We start from the raw sequence: 14,830 nt of genomic DNA on the forward strand, positions 1-14,830 counted from the left end.
TATTGGTGCACCTAACCTATTTAGTTTTATTTATTTTTGTTGGAATAATTAGACATTCAACACAGAAAAACATAATTCTGTCTACATCGGAAAGATAATTGTATAGGATATGATATATCTCTATTATGGGAGCATTGCTTACGAAGGTCCCAATACAGTTTCCACTTTATAAATAACTATTTAAAAGATGTGTCTCCAAAGTGTACTGAGTTTGGTCTGTTTTCTAATAACCGTTTGAGAAATAATACATATCGTGGACTTGTTAATTGTTAACTTAAGTTTACATAAAAATAATCATTTTCAATTTTTTTCTTTCTTTATTCTTTAATTCCATGTGATGTTTAAAAATTTGAAGGAAATTAGTAAATATGACAGTCTATACGATATAAAATTTTTATGAAACGTAATCAATAAACCAGAAAAAACTATTTTTAAGTTATTTGATACATTATAAGTATTAAAGAAGCAAAAGTATTTATTTTATGACGCTGCATAAGTATAAAATACACTTAGACTCGAAAGTATAAAAAGACAAAAGACAATTACTGATTTTTAATCATAATCATGTTAAACTAAAACGACTACTTCTTTAGCACTGAAGTTCCCATAAGCAAAACATATTCATAAATACTTAGTGACCTAATACAGTTCCATGGTACGCACTATTTATATGTTTTAATCCTTAAACAGTATTTAAATAATATTATAATTTGTAGACGACGTGAGAACACGATTAATAGGAGTGTATATCAAATTATATATGACAAAATTACGCCTGACCACAGTTTACCAAGAGTGGTATGAATATAAAAAATCTCAGATTTCTCGCAAAGGCTGTATACAGAAGGCCATAGCGAGTGAGCTGTATTAATGCAGAGTCAGTCTGATTGGAGGTGTCAGTGCGGCGACGGACTTAATCACCGAGGACACAACCCTCTCATCTGCATAAACCGGCTTTCCTTCATAAACAGAGAAACCCTGGGTACAAAGGCATATATTCACAAACAAGGCTCTACGTATGAGACAGAGAGTGAGTTGTATCATTGCAGAGTCACTGCAGAAACATAAATCTAACGTTTTGCAAAAACCTGTGAAATTTTCAAATCTTTCATCGCTTCTGAAATGACAGGGAAATAGTTATAGCGACAGCATTAATTTTATGGACTATAATTTTGGAGGTTTTGTTATAAATTGAAAATAAATCAGTTTTATTATTACATAAAACATAAATTTACTTGAAAACACATTAGCACTGTAAGTCTCCAAAATAAAGACACGGTTAATGAATGTAACTCGCGTTTCTTGTTTCTATTTATTTGCCTTCCATTCTTCTTTGTTTGTAACTTTACTTTGCCCTCTTCATGGCGTAGCTTATAGGTTTGTATTATTCATTGGTAAAGGTTGGAAAATCTCTCCTTATTGATGTAAACCTAATGAATGCTCCTAGCAAGTAATGAAAACAAGAATAAAATGTTTACATTAGAAGTTACTACAGTTTTTTTTTTTTTTTTTTTTTTCATTTAAAAGAACAATAATAAAATGATAATGCCAGTTTGTGTTATTTTTTCCAATTTTCTCCGCAAATGTACTTTGCATTCTTTGCATATCCATTTTAAAGCTTAAACACGTGTAAAAAAGTTAAATTATTATTAATATTATCATTTTTAAGGGTTTTAAAAAACGCGTCTTAAAATATAATGTGCAGATGATAAATGTAAATTAGCAGAATAACACTTAGTAGGGTTCCAACTACACATTAATACACTAAATCATATTTTATAAAATATACATAACTAAAATAAAGTGCTGTAGTGTTTCAAACAATATCATAAATAATGTAATATCGAATAGATGATTTAAAAATTAATACGTTTTTATATTGCCTAACGTATTTAATACCAATCATTGTTTTCATACAATATTTATGTAGAAGTTAATTGTACTTTTAATAATTTAATAGATATTCAACATGTAATTAGAGCAACATCACGTGGATAAAACTAATTAATAAACTTATTTACTAAAGATCAAATATTTAAATTTGTATATATAAATACATGCGCAGAGGCTTCTTTAAACAATAAAAAGACTTCACATAAATCCTTTAATATTTCGACTAATATTGTCGTTTTCAAAAAGGATACAAAAAGTGTGTATAAGCTAAGAGTTAAAAGTAAACATATAAATTTTTAGAATCAGCTGAAATGTTCTATTCTGATTTATATATTTATTTATTCTGTAAAATCTGAAGTAATACGAGAAAACTTCCTTTGTCAACTAAAACTTGTCCTTATATCGCCGAAATGAAGCAATTGCGAGCGAATAAACGATCTCAACATTCTTGAAGTTACTTCCAAACTTTGATAAAGGCAAAGAAGAAGAAACAAACATAAGGGATTTCAATGTAACCGTCAATAACATGTCAAGTGAATGTGTCCACCAATTATTTTGGTTTTGATAAACTTGAAAATTGCGCCACTTTGTAGATACAAATGTGTGAAAAATAATCGCCCTCACTCAAATTGTTATCTTTCAATTTGACGATTTCAAGATGATGCCTATACAACGGTTTAAGGATAGAACAATAACAGCAATTCCTGTGAACTGGACCTACCTCATATCCTAATCAATGAAAACAATAAACAGTTTAGAAAGTTATTGGCCGTTTTAAAAAGTAAAATAATGCTGTAAAGCTTGAGGTTACCTAAAATTACGAAATCTTAAGGATATTACGCACAGTATTATCAAATGAAAAGTTTAAAAATACCAAACTATTATATTCCCATATGGGATTGACCCAATAAACATAAACATATAAAATGTATACCGATTTCTGAAATGCTTACCGAAACATGTCTGTGCTTATATTTGTAAGAGTTTCAAGATGGAAAGTTTCGGAATCTCAATTTTTCTTGTAACCCAATACAACGTTTCAACACCAGCAACTCTTTTGTATGAATTAACCCTCAAAACTTTTAATGTGTCGTCAATTGTTATTTTAGGTTAACTGTGAAATACGAAATATATAGCTTTGTTCATGGTATCACAAATGTATATTTTAGTAACTTTCAGATATCAGAATACTTTTAGATTAATATAGACAATAACTGTTAAGTATACCAGAACCGATGACCGTGTACTCAGAAAATATCAAGAAAAGTAAAAGTCCACAAACGAGACTGCAGCATAATAAATAGTCACTAATGGAATGAGATGTCATTCACGCACCTGCAGGCAGTGACGTCGCGTGAGACTTGATTTATGCTGCAGTAATTTGGACTGCTCTCTTTCACACTTAAACGCTACATATTTGCGTGTTTTAGACTCCGACATTGCAGGCAGTCTTGTAAGTAACTGTTCTGTAGTCATGCCTCAATGAAACATAGGCTAATAAAAACTGACGTTATGGTTGAATAATATTTAATTGTATTATACTAAAAACATTAAGCTGACAAATGTTTCCTTAATACGTAATTTAATATAGTACTTTAAACAGTAGTTTGGCATTTGATTGATTTGCTGTCGGAATCGGACTTATTATTCAGTAGTGACGTTGTAATTATATTTTTTATATTGTTTGGATACTTTTTTATGAATTACGGAACTCCGTTAGAATTTTGATTTCCTTTACATAGGTTGCCTAATTCACTCACCTTAAACCAGAATCAGATACTAACAATTGTCTGCTAATGCCGCAGCTGTGGTGCGGCCTCTAAGCCAAAGCATTCACATTCTAAGCATAAAGATTTAAACAATAATAAATATGTGTGTATGTGTGTTTTTTTTTTTTTTTTTTTTTTTAAGTAGGTATTTCAAGGGTAAATTGCAAGTTTGTGCGTGGGGTGATGTACCGTTTGTAAATAGTGAAGTAACCTGTGGAGTATAGCTTTGTTTTGCTTTACTGCAATTTCCCTTGGAACATTTGCCGAGAGGCAATGTGAAAATTGAATCATTGTAACTATTCACATCCCGGCTCTCAATAGTCAAATGAACCGCGACTCGGGGCTGGCGAGGAAAGCGGCTTGAACTAAAAAAAAACATAACGTAGCAATTTCATGGAGCTGAGTCCACTTGTGGTATAAGCAAATCAAATGCTTACCTAGCCATTAGGAAAGGGCAGAGTTTCTCTGTGCAATCATTTTCACGAACTGGCTGATGAAGCTAAACATCGATTTTCTGATACAGGTACCTTTCCTTATTACTAGATATGGTTAGTTCAGGAAACACTGGCGCACCTTAGCACATCCTTCTGAAGAGCCTAGGTGTAGACTATGTAACCAGTCGCAGAAAACTGCCTGACACATTATTTTCGATTTTGAGAGGCTTGATGTTAGGGGAGAACCCTATTAGGTATCTCACAGCCAGGTGATGAATTCGACAGCAGTATTGGCAGAAACTCTTAGGTCTCGCTAGAAACTCTTGGGGTAGTCAGGCTCCTTCTGTCGATACTGCTTTGACATTCTGTGGTTTAATATACCTCTATATCCCCTTTTAATTTAAATCCAAATCTATGTTTTATTAAAATGCTCTTCACAGTTATATTCTTTATTTAGAAAAAGGAAAGTGATGAACATAATGATTCGTTACAAAATTATTATTATCCTTGACTGAATGCAACTTACTAATAAATATAAACGTTACAACAATAAAATCTTGGTGGGTAGAAATTTGCTACTAAATAATAATGTTTAACCACAACAATAGACTTTCAAATTGGGCTGTAACGAAAATGAGGAGAACAATGATTTGTCACTTGCCAATGGTTCAATTTACATTTTTCATTAACTAAAATTTTAAATTTATAGTGTTCAGTAAAAGTTAAATTTTTCATCCTTACTGCGTTTTTAAAGTTCAACCGTTATAGCGCTAACAGCATGAGTGACAATCCTTTGTTACTGATCCTGGGGAACAAATTAAACAAGTTATAGTAGCTCCCCAAGTGAGCGCTGAGGGTATTTGCATACCATTTAATTTTATTTCGTACTATATGAATTATTTTACCAATCAACACTGGTAAATTTCGATACATACTTAGAATAGAGCTGATAATATAATATAGGTATACATAAAAATATGTTTATTCTGTTTATTCTGCCAGTCAGTTCCTGTAAATGTTCAAAACTATTTCATAGAGTTATAGAACTTTGTTTTTTAACTTCTTATATTTTCTACCTGAATTTTAAACTTATTTATCTTTTGCTTTACGCAACTTAACCACCTAGTTTATAGAATTAAATATTTGTCTAGTAAGCTATGAAATTAGATAATTGCTAATAACGGGCCGACATGACGTAACTCCAGTCCGTATAAATTAATACCAGTATAAATATAAAAGAGATTTTTCTTTCTTGCTTTTAATAATTAAAATTGTGGAAGAAATAAAAATGTCTTTTATATTAAAGCCTGGAGACTTCCATGAAGCATACACAGCAGAAAACGAGTATAACTAGTAGAGAGTTATCATCTCTTTGCCTAGAAGCTCAGTATATAAATATAGGTGGAGTAGTATATGATCCAACTTGCAGTCACAAAGCGACAACTTCTTTTGAAAAAAAAAACATAATGAATAAATAAATAAGAATTCGTGAATACGTAATATATGTACACGATATTTGAGGTTTAACTACAATGCTCTTTTACTAAAAACATTAATATTTATAATAAAAACTTCCATAACAATAGGCCAGCTTGGGGAAGTTAACCTTTGCGTGCAACCAACTAAACGTACAGGTAATTTTTCATTGCCACACCAGCAATTATTTAGAGCTAATTTCGTGCTACTAACTTAACACAAAATCATGCGTTCTCGGGTTTGTTCTTTAGTGGATAAATTAAACACGAAACGAAGTCTTTGTTTAAAGTTTGATTTTGTAATGGACAGGCTGGAAAGGTTACAAGATTACTTTTGGACGTTTATTATTGTTCGGTGATACAAAAAAAATCAGTAACACTACGGTGGAGATCTACATCGTAATGTAGTTGTGGAGTTGAAAGAATACTTCTCAATAACTTAATTGAAGGAGGAAAATATGTTTGCCAAATTTTGAAAGAATTGACTCTCAAGCATTCAGCTGTATCGTCGGAGCCGTTCTGGAGATATGGTCGCGGTCACTCACAAAGTATTGCACTTGTTTTACTCGTGGGTAGAGTAATTTGGACCGTCTTGGGTCCCGATGTCCTCTTTCTCATATTGAGAGGTGACCTGGTCCGGCCGTGGTGGTCCACCTCTTTGGTCACGTGATGGTTCCTCTCTAAACTTGTTCCTACCACGATACCTGTGACGATTCTCGGTGAAAGTGACCCGTTCTTCCGTGGATCCCACTGCAGCCCTGGACGAGCTGGAAGCCTCCCCTCGGATTAAACGAGACAAAAATGAATATCAACATCGGTGAGTTGGCATCTATCCTCATAAAGTGCACCTTTTCTACCTTATGCCGTCCTTCCATCCCCGGATGTAAATAGATGTAGATGTAGGTGACTGATCACCTGATATTGCACTACACTAAATTGTTGTTGGGCTCAGCTGTTACGAAACATACCATTCATTTTTTAATGAAAGAGATTTTTTTCTTCCAATAATTAAAGGGTTGGTAAACTTATAAGATTTTATGATCACCTGTTAAACGATGTATAAATGTAAAATATTAGATTATAAGTCAGATTTACCAACCTTCCGACTAATATATTTAACTTTCTCTTCAAACGACTAAACAAAAGACGGGTTTTATTATTTATTTGATAAAAACCATAAGAAAAGTGTAACACATATGGTAGTTTCACAATCAGAAAGATGTTTACTTTCTTTTAATTAGGTGAAAAATGGGTCGTTGGATTTTTAAAAATGTACTCAAACGCCATAACCCGTGCTTGCTGGTCTTAAAAACTTTCATTATAATATTTAAAAACTAGAATAAATTTCAAGCAGATATCATGTACAAAATTTTACAATATAGGTGCTAATAACGGAACCGTAACAATTTGAAGATTTTGACTAAAAACAGTTTTTTGAGCGCAACGAGTGAACGACGCAACAAATAATTAATTAACCACATTCATTTGTTGGACCTGTTATTACGCGCCACTTCGTCCTTTATCTTTGCTGTACACTTTCCAATATTCCTTCAGTGTGCATAAAATTTGGAACACACGGTATACTAAAAAAAATAAAGAAAACAACTGAATTGTGTTAAAGTACAAATATGAAACAATGAGTGAATGCTCATGTTAGAACAAAAAGACGTAGAAGTTCAAAAGGCTAGATTCAATAAGGAACATTTCTTACTGAAATATTTCAATTTAAATATGATTAGAAATTTCTCAGAATTTTTTATTCTTGTAAACATACATTCATTCAACATATCACACGCAGTAGCTGTGTCATGTCTACATTCCAGATATGTAATGTGACGGAATGCGAGTTTGTGACGCTTGTTTGCTGAGCAGAATGTTGTGGCTGCCATTCTATTCTGCTCCTCGTAAAATAACTTTACAGGCATATTCTGCCCACTCACTGAATTATTTCTAGAATCGATAAGTTATTAGAACTTATTTTCATGTCTATCAGATACAGAGCTTTGGCAAACATGTTCAGCATTCCTCCACTTCATCATTCATCGATCATCGACTGTTCGAACAAAAATTAGGTATCAATCAAATTTTCAAGTTTGGACACATTTTGAGCGTAATTTATTCACATAATATTTCTTGTTTTATTTGGTATGTTTTATATTAGAATAAAAATATTCAATAGTAACATTATTTCCAAAAGTCAAATAACCATATAAATCTTATTTAACTTGTAAAACGAATAATTTTATTTTAAGGAATATTTTCATAGATTAGAGTCAGTATTGTGTTAATTTTTTATTTCCTCATAACTATTTGAAATCCTACAATACAGCTTATAATTCCTTGCCAATTTCCTGGTAAAATAACACAATCCAAACTGATCCAAATCCAACACAATCCAATCCAACTAATTTAAATTAAGTACTCACTATTCGGTACAGTTGAGAAGTAGTACATTTTCAGACAATTTATTAAATATACGAGTAAACTAACATTACTTTATAACATTAACAGTAAACAATAAAAGCATGATTATATCATTCCATTATTATATCTATATATTTATCACTTTTGTAGCACTTAAAGTTTGTAAGTATCCCATAAGGTATATTGCTATACATTATTTCCGTTGATAACATCTTAATGTTAATTGTATAATATATACTTTATACATATATATATATATATATATTATATATATATATATTTATAAATTTATTAAATCTATCTAATATATATACACACACATATATATACATATATATATATGTGTGTGTGTGTGTGTGTGTGTGTGTGTGTGTGTGTGTGTGTGTGTGTGTGTGTGTGTGTGTGTGTGTGTGTGTGTGTGTGTGTGTGTGTGTGTGTGTGTGTGTGTGTGTGTGTGTGTGTGTGTGTGTGTGTGTGTGTGTTAGATAGATTTATATAAAATACAGAGGCTTAGAACCAATAATTAAATATGAATTGATAATGTAAGTACGTTTTCTAATAAACGAGATACTTACTTAAAAGAATGGTTGTGTTACTTTATCCACTGGGATTGGCATGATTCTATGAAAAGGGAAATGAAATATTTTAAATAAAATACTAATACGCTTGTAAACCTTGAAAGTTTTTAAACTAATAACATTGTTTAATTTACACCAATCCCATATTTAACACTGTACTGAGAGACTATAAGACTTGCTAACCAATGTTAATACATTTATTGGCTGCTATTTATTTATTGTTAGTTATTAGTTATTTATAACTGTTTTGTTAACATTTAATATCTGTCTCTGAATCAGAAATACGTTATAACATGCCTATAATAACTCGATCTTCTGACCTGCTAAACATGACTGACGGCCTATATTTTATTGATAATGAAGTGATTCATATTGCTTCTCATCTTCATATTGAACTAAAGGCCATATCTACTAATTTTGGTGAGAATGCCATAAAATACATTGTCCCACATATTACTAAAATAATGAACCAGCTTAATGTAAAGTATAAACAAATTAGTGACGTGGAGAAAGAACTCAGTTCTCGTAATAGGGACCTTGAAGCTGCTGAGAATAGAGTGCAGACTCTCAACTGCAGTTTCAGAGAAAAATCTGTGGAGTGCAATTTGTTGGAGGATGAGTCGACTGAGATCATCATGGGCCTTAAACAACAGTGTAAAGAATTGACGGAACAAAATCTAGCTCTAAGTGATAGAATTAAGGAAAATGTACAGTTAGATGTAGGAAATATAGATAAGTTATTAGTAGACAATAAAGCAAAATTGGAAGCTTTGGTGAAGAAAGAAAGTGTTTGTTGACTACCATAGAGGTGCTCGAGGCGGAGCTGGTTTGTTTGAGGGCTCAGATTGCGGGGTCGGAGGCGCGGGTCAACTATTCAGTTGGTACGCTGACGCCTTCCCCTGCCACGCTCTCTGAGACCCCTCTGAAGGATCTCGGCGTTTGGCCCTGACGATCTCTGTGGTGGTGATGCCTCAGGTTGTTGTGATGCCCACAGCACTGTCAATTTAGAGGCTCCTAATGAAAAAATTGTAGACAACGTAGCTGCTAGTTCAGGTAAAATGTTTATTATCGGTGATTCTCTAGTACGCCAGGCCAGCCTAAAGTGTGTGTATAAGGGTGCTATGCTAGAATGCTGTCCTGGAGCTCGTATTGTAAATGTCAAAGAAAGGTTGCTGAACTATGTTAATCAAGATCTGTCTTTTATTCATCTTCATGTAGGCACCAACAACCTGAGGAGAGGTTACAGGGGGGGTCCGGGGTACAACGGGCCAACGGGTGGCAAAAAAACAGGCTCTCCACAGTATGGCTGACTTGCTGTCTACAACTAAAAAACATTTTCCAAATTCCAAAATATTTGTAAACAGCGTTCTCATTCGATCAGATATTGGCTACAAAGCTCTTTTTGATTTTAACAGTCAGCTTGAAATAATGTGTCACAACTTTGGTGTCACATTTGTGGAGGCGAACTGTTGGGTTGCGAGGCTAGATCTTGGCCGGGATGGCAGACACCTAAACAGGAGAGGTGTGGCGCTGCTGGCGGCACTCTTTGAAGCTGTGATGGACTTTGGTCTCAGGCTCGAGACTGAGCATTCTGCTGCGGTATACCCCCTAAGCTCAATCTCCAACTCACAGACACCTCCGATTCCGGGAAACGGGCAGTAAGAGGGAGCAATTTTAGATTGGCTCATGTCAATATGCGCTCCCTCAACACTGGATTTGATGAACTCCATGCCCTTGTGCAAGATTTCGATTTTGAGGTCATTGGTGTCACTGAGACATGGCTTGACCCTTATACTCCTTCTCTCAGTTACGAGATGCCGGGTTACACTTTTTTGAGAGCTGACCGCAGTCCGCAGCCTGGTGGTGGCGTTGCCGTTTACATCAAGGACTGTCTTAGATTTGAGCGAGTCGAGCTGGCCGAAGTTGACCCTAGTATTGAACACATTTCGCTTATTGTCAGAATGAGAGAGTGTAAACTAGGGGTTGCCATCGTCTACAGACCGCCTGATGTGAACTACACTTGCCTAAAATCTCTGTTCCAGTCTTTTTTTGTGGACATGGCTGTTGAGGTTAACTCTGACGTCTGTTTGGGTGACATCAACGTTGATCTGATGTCCAATACCTGCAGTGCTGCTGGCTACCTTCGTCGTCTGATTAAGTCTCACAACGTTGTACAGCATATCAGTGAGCCGACTAGAGTGACAAGCACTTCAGAAACACTGATTGATCATCTGATTGCTGACAAAGCTACCAAAGTAGAAAAGTGTGGAGTTATAGACACATCAAGTATTATTGATCATCGAGGATTGAGAATAACAGACCATAGACTCATATATTGTGACTTAAGATTCGAACAAGAGAAGACTCAGGCTAAGTTGATAAGGTACAGAGATTACTCCAAATTTAATCTGAATGAAACATTGGCAATGGCTGCTGAAGTGGATTGGAATAGAGTATGTGATCTCAGCGGTGTTGATGATATAGAATATTTCATAGCTTCCAACGTTAAAAGCATTTTTGACAAACATGGTCCAATTGTTACTAAAAGAGTAACAAAAAATAAGGCCCCCTGGAGAACCCGAGAAGTTATAGAACTCACAAAATTGAAAACCAGGTTGAAGAGGCAGTTTCTTAGGAATCAGAATGATGCTAACTGGTCAGAATATAAAAGAGTCAGAAACACACTGAATAGTGCTATAAGATCGGCAAAGAAGAGATATTTTGAAGATAAACTGGCCAATTGTAGAGACTCCAGTATTTTCTGGAAATGCTTACGGCAGAATGGTATAGTGGGGTCAAAAGATCAAAAACTGCCTCCAAACATGAATACTAATGATATAAACAAGTACTTCACAGAGATGGGCACGTCTTGCGAACCTGATGAAGCATTGGAGCAGTTTTATGATACGAACAGAAAGGGTAGGACTAACTAACAAGTTTAAGTTTAGGATAGTTTCACAAAAAGAGGTGGTGTCAGCAATGAATGAAATTACCTCTAAGGCAGTAGGAATAGACGACATCGGTATTGATATGATAAGAGCAGTAAGCCCATATGCTATTGATGCCATTACCCACCTTGTAAATATTTCCTTGGCAAGAGATGAGTTTCCACAGACATGGAAGATAAGTATAGTCAAACCATTGCCGAAAACACAGATACCAACAAGTGTTTCTCATCTTAGACCCATATCAATCTTACCAGCCATGTCGAAAATAGTGGAAAAATTGGTTGTGAGACAAATTTCGAATTTTGTTGATGAGCAAAATATTCTACCGAAACTCCAGTCTGGGTTCAGGAAACATCACGGGACATGTACTGCACTGGTTAACTTGTTTAGTGACTTGTTTGAGACTCGGGACGGAGGCCGGTGTAGTTCACTAGTCATGCTTGACTACTCCCAGGCTTTTGACTCAATCAGCCATTCTTTATTGCTTGCAAAGATGAAGTTTCTTGGTTTCGGGTATAATGCACTAAACTGGTTTAGGTCATATCTTGTTGAGAGGCAACAGATGATGAGGATGGGTACAATGACTTCTTCTCCTCTGGTCATACTTCTTTTGCTGCACTAAGCTTAAGGTAAAATGGATCTAAACTCAGCATTCACATTAAATAAAATAATTGAACATTGAACGAAGACGATGAGGATAAAAGAAAATAGTATCTGTAAACATTTTCAGACATCCAATGGTTTCTGAGAAAATTCTATATGTAAAAAGGATAGTGAGGTCTGAAAATTCATAAAAATTATATTAAAATGTTTAACAAAGATTGCCTAGGTAAGGGTTGTGAAACTTCCAACATATTTAATGTTTTACTTTTTGATTGGATAACCAATCACACAACTTTTCTGTTGCTATGTTACTTGACAGTTATAACGTACCAGCACTTTAATTATGTTAGATAGTTTTGCTGAATGTTGTTGTATTGTGTGGTATAATTTTGAGGTTATATGTCATATTTATGTTTCTTTTATTTAAATAAGGAATTAGTAAGTCAATAGTTACAGGAGAGTATACAAGAAGAAGTTTTTATGGCAGCTTAGGACTTGTCGGGACTCCAGAACCATCAGCAAGTGGACACGCTTCCCTAGAACTTCAAGTTCAAACAAGAAGTTAGGAGTAACTTTGATCTCCAGTCGGAATACTAATACAGTTTTATTTTTTTAACTATTTTTAACTCCAATAAAATCCCTGAATGTATGATAAACTTTTACACGTTGGAATAACTTTTAATAATGCATGTAATGCCATAACGCAATAACAAATTGTAGTTTTTTAAACCAAGTAACCTGTTCCGTGCAATATAAAAATCACATTTTATGTTACATATATAAATTTAGTAATAAAAACCATCGCAAAGTAAATACAAATATTTTTTATTACAGAGCGTAGCTTTTTGATAAAATTAAAATTCCTATAATAATGAGACAGTAGCTTTACGGAGGCTTACCTTCGCTATAAACTCATTTTATATCAAAAGAATGATTTATTAAATATTAATATCCGCACTTCTTTTTAAAAAAAAATTAAAACGTTAAGTTAAAAATTTGGCTAAAAATAAAGTAAAAGGTGTCAAGAAATATTTAAACGTCAAAACTCAAATATGTGCCTGAAGCCTAGCATTAAGTCAAGAGAATCTCAAACGAACAATGTTCAGACAATACAGAAGTACCGTTAAAAAACACGAAGCCTGAAAAGGTAGTAGATCAAGTGTCTATTGTAACGCATACCGGTGGTAAATACCTCCCATCCTGTTATCTTTTCAATCTCAACTTACGGTTAACAATTATAGGAGAAATTTCTCCCTGACCGAACTTTCTTAAAACAGAATTTAAAAAAATGTACAATGCAATTAGTAACGTATAAAAAATTACTATTGATTAGATTAAAACATTTGTCGTCACCGAACATTTTCAGCTTAGAATGAACCGTATTTAACTGATGACTGGTAACGTGTCTCCATCTACAACTTCTAGTTTGAGGATTTGGTGCATACAGTCATTTGACTATTTAAACATAAAAAACAATCCGAAAAGCATGTATTTTCTAAAACAAGTTCACAGCTTTCTCCTCGAGTACAGTTTGTTATGTCTGACCCAATGCAATGTAGGCTACACTAGTTTACTGACAATCCTCATAACCCCAAACGTGGAGTAAATCATGCAGATACTGTGTTATACCGTGTTCTTTATCATTACAGTTTAATAGGAATTTTGTCTTCTATATTACTATTAGAGAATAATTTTTAGATATTCAACACAAGATTGTTCTGAAGACCTCCAGTAAATAATTTAATATATTGAAAAACATAAATTATTTCGTTTAATTTACAATATTTAAGGTCTAACGGCACACAACCATTTTTAGTAGATCATCAAAAATAATGACCCACTAAAGCAGCTGCTAAAAGATTTTGCGGAGGAACATTCTATTCTACCGTTGACTTCGAACTAGTAGGCCTAAATTCAGTAATTTTGCTTTTGGTTTTAAAATATAGTCTGAAATTTACACCAAAATAAATGTTCTGTCCCAACAAAAAATGACAAGATTTACAGTATACATTATAGTTAGTTGAATGAAATCATTCAGTTATATAGAAAAATGTAATATTTCGTGTAACAATTACCGACATATCCATAGTACATATTTTGGCACATAAAATACTCAATATCAAGCTAAAAGTCAGCAGTTTGTTGTTATCTTGAATTATCGCTTTACTAAACTTTTGAACATAGTAATGCGTAATCGATATACATTATAAATCTTCTGTGATGTGTAAATAATTACCTCTTTCTCATCTTTTGTCGGTAGGTATCTCAAATAACTATGATTCTACAATTTTTCTAACAGTGATTGTTATGTTTGTATGATACACACATATTTAGATCTATTGGATTATAAATGCAATGCGTGAAATAGTCTAAACACAGATTTAAAAGCTTACATTAGTGTAAACTCCGCACTTTAAAATAGCTATTCTCTTTTTCCCTCTTTCTGTCTTACTGTGGAAAAAAGGATGCTTTTGAACTTTTTTATAAATTCACAGCTTTCTCCTCATAATATTATACAATGGCATATATATTTAAAAACGTCATAATATTTTCTTTCTGTGTTTATAATTGGATAGAGTTTACAAAATTAGTTTCCAATTTGGTTACAAGTTACTAGTGTGATACTGGGCCTTAATGTTCTTTCACTTAGTGATTATGAAAGATATATCTTAATTTGTTGTCTTACACACAACTACAATCCTATAA

The 14,830-nt window shown here is 33.5% G+C and overlaps 1 protein-coding gene and 1 pseudogene across 1 annotated transcript; both read left to right on the forward strand.

Annotated features, from left to right (window-relative positions):
* LOC124363601 overlaps window positions 1-9,522 on the forward strand; it is a 31,590-nt pseudogene extending 22,068 nt beyond the window's left edge.
* Window positions 9,523-10,267: 745 nt separating this feature from the next.
* On the forward strand, window positions 10,268-11,506 carry LOC124363602. The gene has a single exon (XM_046818858.1). It carries the CDS (start codon window positions 10,268-10,270, stop codon window positions 11,504-11,506), a length of 1,239 nt encoding a protein of 412 aa, XP_046674814.1.
* The last annotated feature ends 3,324 nt before the right edge of the window (window positions 11,507-14,830 follow it).

Source organism: Homalodisca vitripennis, chromosome 5, assembly GCF_021130785.1.
Source record: "Homalodisca vitripennis isolate AUS2020 chromosome 5, UT_GWSS_2.1, whole genome shotgun sequence".
In the NCBI taxonomy this organism is placed as follows: Eukaryota; Metazoa; Arthropoda; class Insecta; order Hemiptera; family Cicadellidae; genus Homalodisca; species Homalodisca vitripennis.

Excerpts from the sequence above, each read along its gene's own strand:
- LOC124363602 (XM_046818858.1), top strand. The coding sequence starts at position 10,268 with ATGCGCTCCCTCAACACTGGATTTGATGAACTCCATGCCCTTGTGCAA.